We start from the raw sequence: 17,281 nt of genomic DNA, 5'->3' as shown, positions 1-17,281 counted from the left end.
TCTGAACTTTGAATGCATCCTTCAATCCACACATGGGTCCATTAGTGAAAGTGGAAGCTTTACTAGATCAAGGAATTTGAGTACAACCTCTGATCAATCATTACCTAACCATTAGGCTATGCTAAACCAGGCGCAACCCTCAGGAAGCCAGACTTAAAATAGAAAAACAGCAACAACCAAAAAAAAGAAAAAAAAAAAATTGAGCAGAGACATCAATGGCTACCTACTGTGATAGAGACTGACTCTAAAGCAGGTTTCAGCAATGGCACTGTTGATAGTCTGGAACAGATAATTATCTGTTGCAGTGGGGTTGGGGTTCCTATGCTTATAGGATGTTTAGCAGCATCCTTGTTCTCTACCCATTAAAGTACGGTAGCATCTCCCCGATGTCATCATAATCAAAAATGTTTCCAATAATGTAAAACGTTGCTAATAAGCACATGAAAAGATATTCAATATCATTAGCCATCAGGGTATGCAAAATCAAAACCACAATGAGATATCCCTTCACACTTACTAGGATAGCTATAATGAAAAATACAGACAGTAACAAGTGTCGATGTGGATGTGAAGATACTGGAATCCTCATACACTGCTGGTGGAACATAAAATGGTGCAGCTGCTTTGGAAAACAATCTGGCAGTTCCTCAGAAAGGTTAAACATATACTTACCTTACCATCAAGCAATAACACTCCTGGACATATATCCAAGAGAAATGAAAACATATTCCACATAAAAATTTGTACACAAATGTTTATGGCAGCTTTATTCCTAACAGCCAATAAGTGGAAACAGCTCAAATGTCCATCAACCGATAAATAGACAAAATTCAGTATATACATTGGCATGGATACAATAGATAAATCCGATTGAGTATATACAATGGAATATTATTCTGCAATATAAAAGAACGAAGTATGGGTACATGTCACAACATGGATGAGCCTTGAAAACCGTATGTTATGTTTTAAAAAAGCCAATCACAAAAGACTACATATTGTATGATTCCATGTGTATGAAATATCCAGAATAGGTAAACCAATAGAGGCAGAAAGTAGATTAGTGGTTTCCTAAGGCAGAAAACATTGGAGGGCAATAGGGACTGATTGCTATTGGGTCCAGGACTTTTTTCTGGGATGATGAGACTATTCTAAAATGTTGTATAACTCTGTTTATATAGTAAAAATCATTGAATTGTATACTTTTTTTAAAAGTATATATTATATTGAAAATAAGGGTTTGAATGGGAAAAAAAAAAAAGAATTAAGATGTTCATTAGAAAATACCTATTTAGGGCACCTGGGTGGCTCAGTCGTTAAGCTTCTGCATTTGGCTCAGGTCATGATCCCGGGGTCCTGGGATCGAGTCCCGCATTGGGTTCCCTGCTCAGGGGGAAGCCTATTTCTCCCTCTCCCACTCCCCCTGCTTGTGTTCCCTCTCTTGCTATATCTCTCTCTGTCAAATAAATAAATAAAATCTTAAAAAAAAAAAAAAGAAAAGAAAATACCTATTTAACATAAAAGACAGTAAAGGAAGAAGAGAGGACAAGTGAGACATCTGACATACAGCAAACAAATAGCAAATGGCTGATCTAATCCAACCTTATCAATAATTACATTAAATATAAATGTATTAAACACTCCAATCACAAGGTAGAGATTATCTGACTGGATAAAAAGATCCAATTATATGCTGTCTATGAGAGAGATATTCTAGATTAAGACTCAAATAGGTTGAAAGTAAAAGGTCAGAAAAAGATAGGCCATGCAAACAATAACATAAAAGGGATGGAGGGGCTATATTAATATCAGAGAAAACAGACTTTAGTGTCCTTTTGGTTTCAATTACTCTGGAAAGCTCCCTAGGTGATTCTACTGTCCCAAGGATTAAGGCCAAGGTATAGAGAAGACAAAGCTAATAATGGCCAAAGGTAACACACAAACCCTTAGGAATCCCTAAGGGAAAGGGAAGGATTAGGAGCATTTAGGATTATGGTTCCTTTTATTGGGAGGAGACTGGAGATAAAAACTGCTTTTAATACCAATGAAACATAACTTACACTGATAAAGATTCTCTCCTTGACCAAACTCTAATCAGGCTCCTCTGAGCAGTTTTTCAATTAGGCCTCAACTGTTGGGCTTCTGTGATCATCTCTGCATTGTTCAATTTTAGCAAAAGCCTGTTAAGTCAGTTTAACCAGAATCCCATCCTCAATATTTAATGAGGCTCCTTAACTTACAATATATCCCCCCAGATGATGCCTAATCACTTTGGCCTGCCTTCAATAAAATATCCTGTTAGAATGGTTTAGCCAGAATCTTCCCTTACCCCTGATGTTTTCTTAGTAATTTTCCATACATTGACCCCTACCCTACTCCTTGGCTATAAATTTCCACTTTTCCTTGTATGTAGAGTTGAGCCCAGTCTGTCTTCCCTACCACAAAACTCCACTGTAGTAGCCCCTCTTAAATAAAGTCTGCCTTACCATCTTTAATATGTGTTATGAATAATTTTTTCTTTAACAACACCCATGCGGGTTGTTTCGTAAGCTAGTGTGGCTTAAGGAAACACACATAGACACACACAGAACAACTGGCTCATTTATTTCATTTTTAGTATTCACTCATAATAAAGGTTATCTTACCGCCTGTAATCTTTGAGCATGGTATTCTGCTGCCGAAAAATATTTTCCTGGTGTTACCAGTTTATCAGTCATATTTGATACATACACACCAATTTTAGTCATCTGTGTGGATGTTGTATTTGTAGTCTGTTGGAGCTTTTTTCTCTGAAAAACTGTCTAAAATAAAAACATAAAAATTTAAATATCCACTATCTACACATCTAAGTGAGTAAAGAGCACATTTTTCTGTGTTCAGTTAATTTTCTATTATTATTTGAACTACGATATAATTCCTTGGAAGATTTTAACTTAATTTTTTAAGTTTTTATTTAAATTCCAGTTAGTTAACATACAGTGTAATATTAGCTTCAGATGTACAATATAGCGATTGAACACTTCATACATCACAACAAGTGTACTCCTTAATCCCCATTACCTATTTATCTATCCCCTCACCCCGTCCCCTCTGGTAAACATCAGTTTGTCCTCCATAGTTAAGAGTCTGTTTTTTGGTTTGCTTCTCTCTCTCTTTTCCCCTTTGCTTGTTTGTTTTGTTTCTTAAATTCCACATATGAATGAAATCACATGGTATTTCTTTCTCTGATTTATTTCGCTTAGCATAATACTCTTTAGCTCCATCCACATCATGGCAAATGGGGAAATTTTTAATTTTAGAGAGGTACACAGAACATTTGTTGATTCTGCAGTTTCAAAACCTACAAATAAAAATAAAAATATTACCTGGGTATCCCTACAAAATACATTGTCTTTTTCGGGAATCTTTTTAGGTACAGTTTGTGTTCCAGCATTGTGATATTCTATTCCTGTTATTTTATGTCTGAATCCACCAAGAAATGGTTTGTGAAAGTCAGATTTTATAATCTCAACAGCTACCTCCTGGTACTTAGTAATACCTAAGGAGGTAAAACCAAGATTGAATGAAAGTTCACCTACAAAGGGACTCTAAAATACTTTATCTAAAAGACATCACATAACTAACCAGTTTGTACTCTGACAGTTATGATTTGAGAGGCATCATTTAATCCGTGTATTCTTTTGATTGGAAATAGATCTGGATCTGTAGAAAAAATTTCCACTTGTACAATATCTTGTGGCTTAACTCCATGTTGCAGTAGAGTCTCATTATTTTTAAGAATCATTCCTAAAAATGACATGAAATTAGAAGTGTTATGACAAAGAAATAACTATACATACTCATTTTAAGGGGATGGAAAACGTCAAAGATGATTATATGAACACATATAGTTCAATTACTGAATAGAATATTGATGATGTCCACCCCTTGCTGAAATGTTAGTACAGAAAACACCACAACGGGAAAAGTTAAGTGCAAGAATTCAGCATTATAAGTAAAGCTACAATGCTCACAGGATTTCTCATCAGAAATACAAATACATAATAACCATGCAACTCTATAACTATTTAAAAATAAAAAACATACTCTATGAGCATACTCTAAACATTGACTCTCTAAAAAATCACAATGTGTTATATGTAAATACAGGCAATATCTATATCAGGGAAAATTTGATTATTTTCATACCCATTCCTCTCTCCAGTGCAGAAAAGCATATACTCAGAGTTCCATCCTTCCCTTTCTGTTTCTACAACCAGGAACTCATGTAAATAAATTCATGAAAAAGTGGAGTTAAGCCTCAGGTTTGTGCTGGAAAAAGTGTACATCACTTTATTTTTACGTTATTTTATATCTTTTTTAATTCTCTCTCCTTTCATTGGTTTATTCTGTAAATTTACTCAAAGTTTACTTATCTATTTTAAGGAATACAAAACTATGTATAATGTTATTGGCTGCTGTTTTGATAGAATCTCTATCACTCTTCCAATGCATGGTCTTCCTAAATTACAATTAGTAATTTGGACATAGCAAAGATTTTGTTACACTCGTTCTTAGAAATATATCAGATACCACCAGTCTATTTTAGCTATGTTTAAGAAAGCACAAAGATCCATGAGTTTCAATTTCACACCCCAAATTCTTAACTTAAAAAATTAACATGAATATTATATGGACTATGTGATAGGTTGCCCCAGAATATATCCATGTCCTAATCCTCTGAACCTATTAATGTTAACTTATATAGCAAAGATGACTGCAAATTTTATTAAGTTAAAAATTTTGAGATGGAGCGGCGCCTGGGTGGTTCAGTTGGTTAAGTGACTGCCTTCAGCTCCGGTCATGATCCTGGAGTCTCGGGATCGAGTCCTGCATTGGGCTCCCTGCTCAGCAGGGAGTCTGCTTCTCCCTCTGACCCTCCCCCACTCATGCTCTCTCTCTCTATCTCATTCTCTCTCTCAAATAAATAAATAAAATCTTTAAAAAAAAAAATTTGAGATGGAGAGATTATCCTGGATTATCTAGGTGGGTCCTAAATGTAATCACAAATGCCCTTAGAGAGGAAGGAAGGGAGATTTGATTACAGAGGAGAAGATGATAAAACAGAAGCAGAGAGAGATTTGAAGATGCTCTGCTGCTTGCTTTAAAGAAGGAGGAAGGGGCCATGAGCCAATGAATGCACGGTGTACAACTCTAGAAGCTGGAAAAGACAAGGGAGTAGATTCCCCCCAGAACCTCCAGAGGGAGAACAGCCCTGCCCACATGTTGGTTTCATCTCAGTGAAACTGATCTATGATTTCTGGCATCCAGGACTATAAGAGAAATCATGTGTTAAGTTATCAAGCTTGTGGTTAATCATTACAACAGCCATAGGAAACTAACATAGATTCCCAGAGCCCTCTTCATTCCTCTAGTTTGTATAGTAGGCTTAGTCCCACCAAACTTGAACTCCAATTCTAGTACTAGAAAAAAACACCTGTGTTAGAGAGCAGTTGACATAGAATCAAGCTCTTATTATCATGGCTGACGTAAGCCTGTTCCCTAGTGGTGATGACTGGCACCTACACATAAAGGCTGGTTATGAAGTACAAAGAACAGAGAGAGCCTCAGGCACCACTGGCTAGCTACTCCAGCCTCAAAGTGCTCTCTCTCCTCCAATTTTGAACTTCATCTTATAGTTAATGCCAAGCAAGCAGTTTCAAATTCCCTTTTGGGAGTCATACCTATATTTAAGTTCAGATTCTACCACTCATTAGCTGTGTGAATTTGTACAAGCTTCCCAAGCTTTAGTTTCCTTCCCTCAAAAAAAGTTAATACCTACCTCACTGTTGGTTGTTGTATGGACTGAATGATAATGTGATAATGCAGGCAAAACATTTTGTAGATGGACTGGCACAGAGTACATCTCAATAAATTAACCATCATGAATGTTATTACTAATAACTATTTAAATTTTAGCGCTGTTTCCCGACCCAAGCTTTAATAATCAGTTGTTTGAATACATGAGCATCTTAGTATTACAGCACATTCATTATAATAGTTTTCTAAAAATAATTTTGAAATTGAACTGATTGTTTTCTCTGATTTGACGAGGAGGAATTTAATAGGTATGGCTTACTCCTTTTTAGTGTTTAGGATTTTCTCACACAAAAAAAATGTTTTTATTTCCCTGGAAAATTTTTTGTGGCATCTTTATAAGTTAATACCAAAACTTCAAAACTAAAATATTAGCATCTGTGCAGACATATTCTATAGAAACATTTATTTAGCTATGTTGCTCTCGCTCACTCTTTCACAGTTACAAGGACTACGTCCTCTCGTGACACAAGGCTACTATAAAGTGGGCTGCTCAATACTGCCCATAAAATATAAATAAACTTGGACACCATGGGAATGTGAATTGACCTCAGTGTATAAAGACTGATAGATAAACCATTTTTAGTCCTTTTCTTATTCTATACATACTCATTCCTCATCAACTTCTTTTAACCTCATTGTCTCCCACTCCCCACACAGAATCGACTTCTAGCCGCTCTAAGCTTCTTACAACTTCACCCAGAGTCCCAGATTTTCTCTTTGGGACTTAGCACAAATATTATCACTTTTATTAAATGAAGCATTCTAGACTCTCCCAGTTTCTTTCCTCTCTGTTCTCCACAGTTTTTTGTGCATATCTCCATTAAAACATTTACACATTATGTGGTAACTATTGCATACATCATCTTTCTGACTAGTCTGTAAACAATTTGAGAGCAAAGATTTTGTTTCATGTTTCTTTACATCTTCAGTTCTTAGCTAAGTATTTAGAACAAATATGTCCTCAATAAAGATGTGTTGAATGAATGCATAATCACAATATAATGTTCAAACAGTAGATATCAATATATTTCATTTAACAAATCAAAGATCTTGATTATTTACAGGATAAAACTAAAGAAGTCTTGGTAAGTTTTATTAGCTTCCAAGCTTACCTGAATATCTTATCTGCAGTACATTAGATGGGATCTTCAGTAGGTATGAAAAATGATCCTTGAGGTATTTTACAATGACGTCTATTTTAAAAGGCATTATAATTTCCTGGCCCAGAGGAAAAAGTACAACTTTTACTGTATATAAAAAGAGAAAAGAAAGAACCATAGTCAAAAGCAAGGGTCAGCAACCTACAGTCCATAAGCAGATAGAGAATGATGGAGCAATTTTTAGTCACATAGAATGCAGACTGCCTTTGCCATGTTCCCCAACTGCACTTCCATGGTAAGAGTTACTTTTTAATTTCTATGAGAAGTGACACTCAGATTTTCTTTTGCAGATTAATCCAGAATCTCAAGAATTAGCATCAGTGGTGAGTACCTGTTCCCCCATCCCCAGCTTCCAGTTCCGATCTTTTTTCCATTCGCTGCTCTGAGGATCAGTACACGTTCAGGATCACCTCTTCGCTCAGAATACCACAAGAAATAGGAAATAAAACTAAACTGCTTTTCAAGAGTCCCAATATTTGATATTATACAGGTATTAATTGGTACTAATCTGGTATTGGTACCTGGCATTATATTACTCAGATATAAATATAGGAACATTTCAGAAAAATCAAGCATTTTTGTGTACTGAGTATTGGGACAAGAGACCCAGAGACCTAGAGAGTGTCCCTGAAGTTATGATGTGCATGTGCATTCTTTGATCACATATTGATAGCATGCATCAGTAAAGCAATGCATATTCATGAAATTAAGAAAATCCAATAGAGAAATTTTCAAAGAAAAAGGTATCTAAGGGGCGCCTGCGTGGCTCAGTCGTTAAGTGTCCGCCTTTAGCTCAAGTCATGATCCCAGGGTCCTGGGATCAAGCCCCGCATCGGGCTCCCTGCTCCACGGGGAGCCTGCTTCTCCCTCTCCTACTCCCCCTGCTTGTGTTCCCTCTCTCGCTGTCTCTCTCTGTCAAATAAATAAAATCTTAAAAAAAAGAAAAGAAAAGAAAAAGGTATCTAAGTCCATTCTTCTTCCCATAATTGATTTATGTCTATAGTTGTCAAAATGTAAAACAGAAAATCACTGTTCATTACAAATATCTAGAATAACTACATACAAATCTACTTTTCACAAAAATAGACATTATGTGGTTCACTACCCATTCTATAAAATAGAAAATCAAGGCATTTACATGTTGATAATAAAGAAACACTTTTTAAAAGCTTATTATAATGGGGTAAATTTTCTTCTTTTACATCTACAGACTTTAAATTTTAATGGGGAAGATGTAATAAGTAAGATGTAAGAAGTGAGTAATAAGTAAGATGGAGGGCAGAGTGTACACTGTAGGCAGAAAAAGTTTTGTATATTTCTAGATTCCTAATACATGAAAATTTTCATAAAGCTAAATGAGACATTTACCAATAATCCCAGAATAAAATTTAACTAGGCATTGTTGATGCTGAGGTTCTTTGAGATTGTTAAAACTTATTTTCACAGCTATCAACAAAGAAAATACTCTCATAGATGTTAAATTATCAGAAAGCTATTTCAGTTGTTTTACAGATTCAAATTTCTATGATTAATATATTTTAACATTTTCATAGCAGTGACTTCCTAAGCTTTGGGAAGGGGAGGTGTGTGAAGGAATTTGTGAGCCTCAGAAAGTACAGGACCAAGACAACTTTATTCTAATCACCATGTGCTTGTTATATACTACAATATCAGGCAATCACAGAAATATCAAAAAATGGAGCCCAGGGGGTGCCCGGTTGGCTCAGTCAGTAAAACACGTGACTCCTGATCTCAGAGCTGCAAGTTCAAGTCCCACGTTGGGCATAGAGATTACTTTAAAAAACAAACAAACAAACAAACAAACATGTCTTCTTGACTGGATTATTTGTTTTGGGGTGTTGAGTTTAGTAAGTTCTTTATAGATCCTGGATACCAAGGGGAACCCTCTTACACTGTTGGTGGGAATGCAAGCTGGTACAGCCACTCTGGAAAACAGTATGGAGGTTCCTTAAGATGTTAGAAATTGAGCTACCCTACGACCCAGCAATTGCACTACTGGGTATTTACCCCAAAGATACAGATGTAGTGAAAAGAAGGGGCACCTGCACCCCAATGCTCATAGCAGCAATGTCCACAATAGCCAAACTGTGGAAGGAACTGAGATGTCCTTCAACAGAAGAATGGATAAAGAAGATGTGGTTCATATATACAATAGAGTATTACTCAGCCATCAGAAAGGATGAATACCTACCATTTGCATTGACATGGATGGAACTGGAGGGTATCATGCTAAATGAAATAAGTCAAGCGGAGAAGGAAAATTATTATATGGTTTCACTCATATGCAGAGGACCCATAGGGGAAGGGAAGGAAAACTGAATACGAAGAAATCAGAGAGGGAGACAAGCCATGAGAGACTCTGGAGGCTGGGAAACAAACTGAGGGTTGCAGAAGGGAAGGGGGTGGAGGGATTGTGTAACTGGGTGATGGGTATTAACCAATAATGCAAGACAACAACAATTTTTCCAAAGCTAAATATAAAGTTAACCCTAAGCAGAAGTATGGAAATATGTAAAAGTAACAAGATATAAAAAATGAGCACTGGATATGAAATTAGGAAATCTGGAGTCAAGTTCCATTCCAACTCTTTCTTGCTAACTATGAACAATTAATTCCAAAGAGGCATGCAAAAGAATTACAATTATACTCAAAAATTTGTCCATTTTCCAAGGTCCCTAAACATTTTAAAAACCTACTTTATTTAGAAAAAAAATGGATCAATATCAACTTAAAATTTAATGGTATTCGTCTATTTAGGGAAAATAGATAGTACAGAATAGAGTACCTTCACACTTAATTAAGAGATCAAGTGGCAGTAGCTACAGAAGTTTGGTGGATAAAGGAAAGGGAAAGTAATCAAATCTTCAAGCAAAACAAATCTGAAAAAGCTACCATTCTTCAAAATGAGGAAAAGAAATTCCTATCTTCCCTAGGTAATACCTGTTGCTAAAGGATCTTTCACTGATGCTTTCAGAGATTCCTTTATAGCCTTTATCTTATCCAGAAATGCCAGGGATCCAGCATTTGAATACCGTTTGGCTGACTGCATTGCATTATCATCTTTAGTTACATAGTGCTCTGTAGAATTTCTGGGAGAATATGAAACTTGTTTGGGCAACAAAGCTTCTTCCGTGAGTTGTTCTTCATCTTCTGGTTCCACATTTGATAAGCTCTGGTAACTTTCCTCCTTAACATGTGTTGTAGGGCCCTCACTGGATGGTTCAACTTCAGATTCATTATCTTCTGTTTGATCTGACTCTGGAAACTCTTCTGAGGGAACTGGAATACTGATAATCTCAAAAGCATCTTCATTTTCTTCTGATGCATTAACAACATTCTGAGAATCAAATTCTTCTTCCTGATCAGACATTTTCCTGAACCAAGAAAAATAAATACATTTACTACACATAAAAATTTCTACACCAAATATCAAATTCATTGGTGGTATACAGCAATGTTCGTAACATACTGCAATGTTGCTCATTATTTTTTTAAAATACTGATTATTTTAGTAATGGCATCAGGAAAAACCATTGGTGAATTTTTAATAAAAACACCACAGAAAGTAAAAATTATACCAAAAGAGAACCTCAAAACACAATCAATTTGAGAAAAATCTACTGTCTAGAATATACTGAAAAGTATTTTAAAATATATTGTCACCTCTTCCTTATTCAAAGAACAATGCCTTGTGAAAGGACTTATTTGAATAGCTTTTTTTCCTGAATACAAACTAACACAGGATTTATGCTTCTGGGATTACAACTGATTAGAAGCTCCAAGGAATCTGCCAGCTCCACAGCAACCATACCCTGGATAGCATCACTCTCTGTAGTAGTTTTGTTCTCACAGTAGCAAGTCTCCAATGACCTTTGTTCCCCAAAACAAACACATCAACAAAGAAATGTGAGTTGCTCTTGGAGCTGACTGGGGCCTGAGGCACAGCAACCAAGAGCTTTGGCTTGGGAGACAGTATGACAGCATCCAGGACTGGGGCCAGAGTGGGCTAGGGCAGCCAACAGCCAGGCTGCAGGGGCAGGAACTGGATCAGAGCACTGAGGAGCCCGGTACAGCAGGGAGCCTAAGTATAGAAGCTGGCAGCCAGGAAAGGAGGATAGAAGTGGCCTTGAGGCATATTTCTGTGGCAACAGCAGGGGCTGATAAAAATTTAGAACAGTATTGAGATGGGAAAGCTGTGTTTGGGGCTAACAAATTAAGCACAAATCCTTATAGAGAGAAAAAAAATAACCTTAGTGAAGTTCTCTGGCTACAAGATGACAAATTTCCAAAAATGTGGAATATTGGAATAAAAATATGTATTTGTTGAATTCAATGAATATAGCATTAGAGTTGAAGAGAGAATTAGTAAACTAGAAGATAAATAAAAGGATTTTATATAGGATGCTGCAAAGAGATAAGGATATGAAAAATATGAGAGATTAAGGGCCATGCAAAAGAGAAAAACTCTAGCATATTTTACTGCTAAGTATATCTCGCTGTGAGCTGAGAATGGTTTTGTACTTTTAAAATAAAAAAATAACAAAGAATATGCAACCAAGACTATATGTGGCCTGAGAAGCCCTTTCCAAAAAAAGTCTGCCAGCCCCTGATCTACTATATGCCAAATTGGAATCCCAGAGAAAACAAAAAGATAGAAGAGAGAAAATATTTTTAAAGGTGATGGCTGAGAATTTTACAAAACTGATGAAAAATATGGATCCAAAGATCCAAGAGGCATAACATAAATATACACCCAATGGGATAAGTAAAAATAATTCAAAGCCATATACACTGTAATTACATTACAGAATAACAAAGAGAAGGTCCAGAAAGCATATAGTGATAAAGGACATATCATCTACTGTTTTGAATGATATTAATTTGCTAACATTAATACAAAGGAAAGAAAAGTAAAATCACTGCAGATTTCTCACCAGAAATATAGAAGCAAGGGTAACAATGGACTAATTAAAAGAAGATAACTATCAACCTAGAATTGTGCATCTAGCAAAATTCTCTTTCAAGAAAGAAAATAGAAATATTTGCAAATAAGTTACCACCAAATACCTGCTCTAAAGAAAGTTCTAAAGGATACACTTGAAGGAAGAGGAAAATGGGCTCAACAGAAGTCCAAAGTGCAAAAGGAAAGGTGAACAAATAAATTATAAACATACGGGTATACACAAACAAATACTGTCAACACAAAACAATAGTAGAAAACTGAAATATTAGACAACAAGAATATGTAATTGGGAAGGGAAAGATAGAGTGAACTGTTCTCAAATTCTTATAGTGTTTACAAAATTGAGGAATATGATATTCTTTTTTTTTTAATTTTGATAATTTATTTTGTTTATTCTATAATAATATATTTAATAGTATCATTTCAACATGTAACCAGTATGAAAAGATTATTAGTGAGATGTTATGCATTCTTTTTTTTCTTTCTGAAGCTTCAGAATCAGTATTTATTTTATACTTACAGCGTATCTTTTTTTTTTAATATTCTTTTTTTATTATGTTAATCACCATATATTACATCTTAGTTTTTGATGTAGTGTTCCATGATTCATTGTTTGCGTATAACACCCAGTGCTCCATGCAGTACGTGCCCTCTTTAATACCCATCACCAGGCTAACCCATCCTCCCATCCCCCTCCCCTCTAGAACCCTCTGTTTCTCAGAGTCCATCGTCTCTCATGGTTCATCTCCCCCTCCAATTTCCCCCCTTTCATTTTTCCCTTCCTACTCTCTCTCTTTTTTTTTAAAACGTATAATGTATTATTTGTTTCAGAGGTACAGGTCTGTGATTCATCAGTCTTACACAATTCACAGCGCTCACCATAGCACATACCTTCCCCAATGTCTATCACCCAGCCACCCCAGGTCTCCCACCCCCCATCACTCCAGCAACCCTCAGTTTGTTTCCTGAGATTAAGAATTCCTCATATCAGTGAGATCATATGATACATGTCTTTCTCTGACTGACTTATTTCGCTTAGCATAATACCCTCTAGTTCCATCCATGTTGTTGCAAATGGCAAGATTTCGGGGGTTTTTTTGATGGCTGCATAATATTCCATTGTATATATATACCACATCTTCTTTATCCATTCATCTGTTGATGGGCATCTTGGCTCTTTCCATACTTTGGCTATTGTGGACATTGCTGCTAAAAACATTGGGGTGCACGTACCCCTTCGGATCACTATATTTGTATCAGGGATATGATATTCTTAACCCTAGACTTTGTTAAATTAAATAGGCATAGCTGAATTTCAAGTACAACCAATAAAAAAACTGAAATAAAGTTTTACACTTCCAAAATAATAAAGAAAAAAGTGAAATTAGAAAAAAAACTGAATAAAAACTCAATTTTTAAAAAGCTCAAGAAACCTCTTCAGGTTCTCACCCACAAAAAATTTTCCTTTTGGCTATTTTCTCCTGTAACAGGGCTTAACAGTCTGATTAGAGAGAGAGCAACATAAAGAAGCCCTGACTCCTAGCAACATCCTCATCCCACCCCTTTGGAGAGGCTGAGGTAATGTTTTTGTTTCTATCTGGTGGGTCATCCTCCCCGCAAATGGCCAAGATGTCATCTTCTAAAACAGCAACAAAATCAAGAATGTCTGCTCTTCAAAAAACATAACTAGAATAATAAAAAGACAAATCATAGCCTGGGAGACAATTTTTTGGATCAAGGACTTGTAACCAGAATATATAGAGAACTCTCAAAACTCAATAAGAAAAGAGTAACAGTTTAAAAATGAATAAAATAGGTAACAGGTAAGTCAACAAGGAGTATATACAGAAGGCAAAGAAGTGGGGCCAGGACTAGAGTGGCACAAGTGTGACTTGTGTGCACTGAGCCACACTTGCAGGTGCACCTGAAGTTAAATGCCTCCTCAAATTTGGAGCCTAGTTGCCTCAATTGCCTCAGTCTAGCCCTGGCCCCGAAAACAAGCACCTGAAAAGATGCTCAATATCATTAGTTATTAAAGAAATGCAACTTCAAATACATATTTTTAGCCCAACAATATCAAGTGTTGCTGAGTACGTAAACAAGTGGAACTCATAGCTTGATGGTGGAAATGAAAATTGGTACAGCGTTTGAAATAACTGTCAGTTTTCTTATAAAATTAAACATACACGTATCATATGACCCAGCAATCTATGTTCTTTACCCAGACAGAATGAAAAACTACATTCATACCAAATTTGCACACAGAAGTTTATAAAGCCTTTATTCTTAATCACCGAACTCTGGAAACAACACAAACGTTCCTCAGTTGAGGCATGGATCCACAAACTAAGAGACATTCACAAAATGGACTACTACTCATCAATAAAAAGGAATAAACTATTGATACGACCTGGGTGAATCTCAAATGAATTATGCTAAGCCAACTCTAAAAGCTACATACTTTATGATTCAATTAATGGGAAAAGCAAAGCTGATGATTCACAACCTCTAGAGTTCTCTAGGGTAAAATCCGATACTGAGCTCCAAACACGGACTGCAAGGAGAAACCAAAGAAAGAGGCAGCACTCCAGACTGGTAGGTGGCAGGTTTAATAAGTAAGGGAACTTACACACAAAGCTTATCTTTGGCAGCTGCAAGACAGTAGATCTCTGGACCCACCAGCCAGAATCTTAAAGAGTTTATATATAGAGGCCTTTACTGGGTTCAGTCAGGAATCCAGTCTAGATGGTCTCAATAGCACATTACTCTCTCAAGGCTAGATCCTTGAAGCAGCCCCTAGCAGTGGGGCTTTGGGTGGGAGGTCCATTCTAAGGACAGGGGAGGAGCCTGTGATTGCCCCCGTTCAGTTCACCGGTCAACCAGCAATCACATCTCCTCCATGACTGCCTCCAACAAAAACACATGCCAATAGCACGGAGGACCATAGGGGAAAGGAGGGAAATCTGAAGGGGGAGAAATCAGAGAGGGAGAAGAACCATGAGAGACCATGGACACCAGAAAACAAATTCTGGGTTTCAGAGGGGAGGGCGGTGGGGGGATGAGATAACAGGGTGATGGGTATTAAGGAGGGCACATGTTGTGATGAGCACTGGGTGTTATAACTAATGAATCACTGAACACTACATCAAAAATTGATGATGTACTATACAGTGGCTAACTGAACATAATAAAAATAAAATAAAATAAAATAACACATGCCAGGAGCTACCATGTCACAGGTGCAACCAGATATTTGTATAGGGATAGAATAACTGTGGAAGATAAAGGGCAGACGGGAGGACACGGGTGTAAAACAGATTTTCACTGCACATTCATTCTTTTTACTGTTTGAACTTTCATGTTTACGTTTACCTATTCAACTGTAAATGTTTTAATCTTAAAAAAATTGTTCAAAAATACCAAAAATGTCCTTCTTTCACCAACAATGCATGATTTCACTGATGTATCTAGATTGTTAGTGTGACTAGTAAGGCAGGGATCCAGTTTTGCCTTCTACCAAATAAACCTGTTGAATTTTGAAGTTTTTTTGGAGGCACGGCAAAGACCATGGGAGGAGAGGAGAGTGCCAAGGAGGAAAGTGCGAAAGCCCTCTATTTACTAGACTGGAAATGTCACCACGGATGTCTACACGTCTTCTAATGCCAGATCTGGGTTACACACACGTCTTACTTCTTTACTATCACTGTGATAAGCACTCCGGGTGGGAGATGAGGTACACCTCCCACCTTGATGCTGCTGCTTCCGAACCCCAAATCTGCGATACAGAACCAGAAAAGGAACCAAGAAAAATGGGATGCTTTGCACAATTTCTGAAGTAGAGGTGGAACATTCTCCATCAGCCACGCAGTCCCCAGAGCTCAGGCGGGACAAGCGCCCCGCACAAAGTTCTGGGAGTCCAGCGCCGTAGTCCCCGGTTCAAGGCCGGTCTGGGGGTGGGGCCAGAAGGGGGCAGCCCAAACCTGTCCTCCTACCTGACTGAGAAAAGCAGCTACTCGGGTCGCAGAGGTTTCTCAGGAAGCGCTCGGAGGAAGCAGCGTCCGCGCCCGCCTTCTTCTGTGTTGCGGCTGTATCCTAGCAACAGCCCTCCCGCCAGGCTCAGGTCCCGCGAGAAGAGGCGGTGCTCTCGCTGGGAAGAAACTCAGGGGAGGGAAGGGGCGGGGCCAGGGGGCGAGGGGCGGGGGGAGCAGTGAGGCAGAGGGAGGGGCGGGAGGAGGAAGGCGGCCGGGAGGGCTGTCCGGTTCAGGTTACCTATCCCAAAGTGAATGGGACGCTATTCTCCAAACTGCCTTACATTTGTGAACGGCACAGTTCTCTGAACCAAATGCTGACAGCAATTTGGCTTAGATATAAAAGATCGGGATTGGCGAAAATGTAAATATAAAGTGAGAGTGAAGACCTTGACAGAGGAGAACACAGTTGTACACAGTAGGTGCCTACTTGCATTTATTAAGATTAGAACTTGGCTCTTAGCTTCCTGGCAGCCAAAGAAAAAAGGGAGACAGGAGCTATTCCCTTTTTTAAGTCAGGAGAAGCAAAACTTTTGTTAATCACGGAATTATAAAGGTGTTTTTCTATCACTATAAATTCTTTAAGGTTTTTAAAGAAGCACATGTTATTGGGGAAAAGGATCAATTATGTTCCTATTGCAAATGTAGTGCTATCATGTGGCTTCATAATAATAGCTAATATTAAGTATTACTTGTTACTAAGCACTTCACATATATTTCTAATTTAATCCTTACAAGGATTTTATTGATTAGCCTCATTTTACCAATGAGGAAACTAAGGCTCAGAGAGGTTTAGTCAGGGAGCCAGGATTAAACCCAAGCAGCCTGATTCCAGAACCTCGATTTTAAACCACTATTTTATGCTGTTTGATTTAACACCCTTTGATATTTAAAAAGCATGTAAGATTAAATGATGAAAATTTTTGTTGTCTATAGTACAAGTCCATTCTTTCTTCATAATGTTCATTGCCTTCATTCATTTATAGCATTCTGCTCAAATTGCATTCTCATCTCCCCAATAACTTCCTAATGTCCAATTTCATTTTTGCCCAATGTCTTCATCCCATTTTATGACAGATTTCTTACCAGAATATAAAATATGCATTACATTCTCAAATATGTCTTTAATAATGGTTTTAAATAAAAGCAAATGTGTTTAAATCACTTCATGAATCCACCATTCGTAAAGAGCAGAGAAAAGAGGGGGAAGCATTCTTATAACTGCTAGAGTTAGTCCTTCATGGGCAAAC

At 37.2% G+C, this 17,281-nt stretch overlaps 1 protein-coding gene across 1 annotated transcript in view; it reads right to left on the bottom strand.

Annotated features, from left to right (window-relative positions):
- The window catches only part of IQUB (IQ motif and ubiquitin domain containing), a 136,550-nt gene extending 120,480 nt beyond the window's left edge, over nt 1–16,070 (bottom strand). Inside the window, exons 1-6 of the mRNA XM_032401661.1 lie at nt 15,996–16,070; nt 9,981–10,414; nt 6,972–7,106; nt 3,625–3,786; nt 3,366–3,538; nt 2,646–2,801 (exon numbers count right to left, since the gene is read on the bottom strand). Coding sequence (XP_032257552.1) covers nt 2,646–2,801; nt 3,366–3,538; nt 3,625–3,786; nt 6,972–7,106; nt 9,981–10,410 — 1,056 coding nt within the window. The 5' untranslated portion in view covers nt 10,411–10,414; nt 15,996–16,070. The remainder of the gene's footprint in view (nt 1–2,645; nt 2,802–3,365; nt 3,539–3,624; nt 3,787–6,971; nt 7,107–9,980; nt 10,415–15,995) is intronic.
- Nucleotides 16,071–17,281: the final 1,211 nt, after the last annotated feature.

Source organism: Phoca vitulina, unplaced genomic scaffold (assembly GCF_004348235.1).
Source record: "Phoca vitulina isolate PV1807 unplaced genomic scaffold, GSC_HSeal_1.0 scaffold4, whole genome shotgun sequence".
Lineage (NCBI taxonomy): Eukaryota > Metazoa > Chordata > Mammalia > Carnivora > Phocidae > Phoca > Phoca vitulina.
Note: the sequence above shows the minus strand (reverse complement) of the source record. Positions and strands in the feature narration are given on the sequence as shown.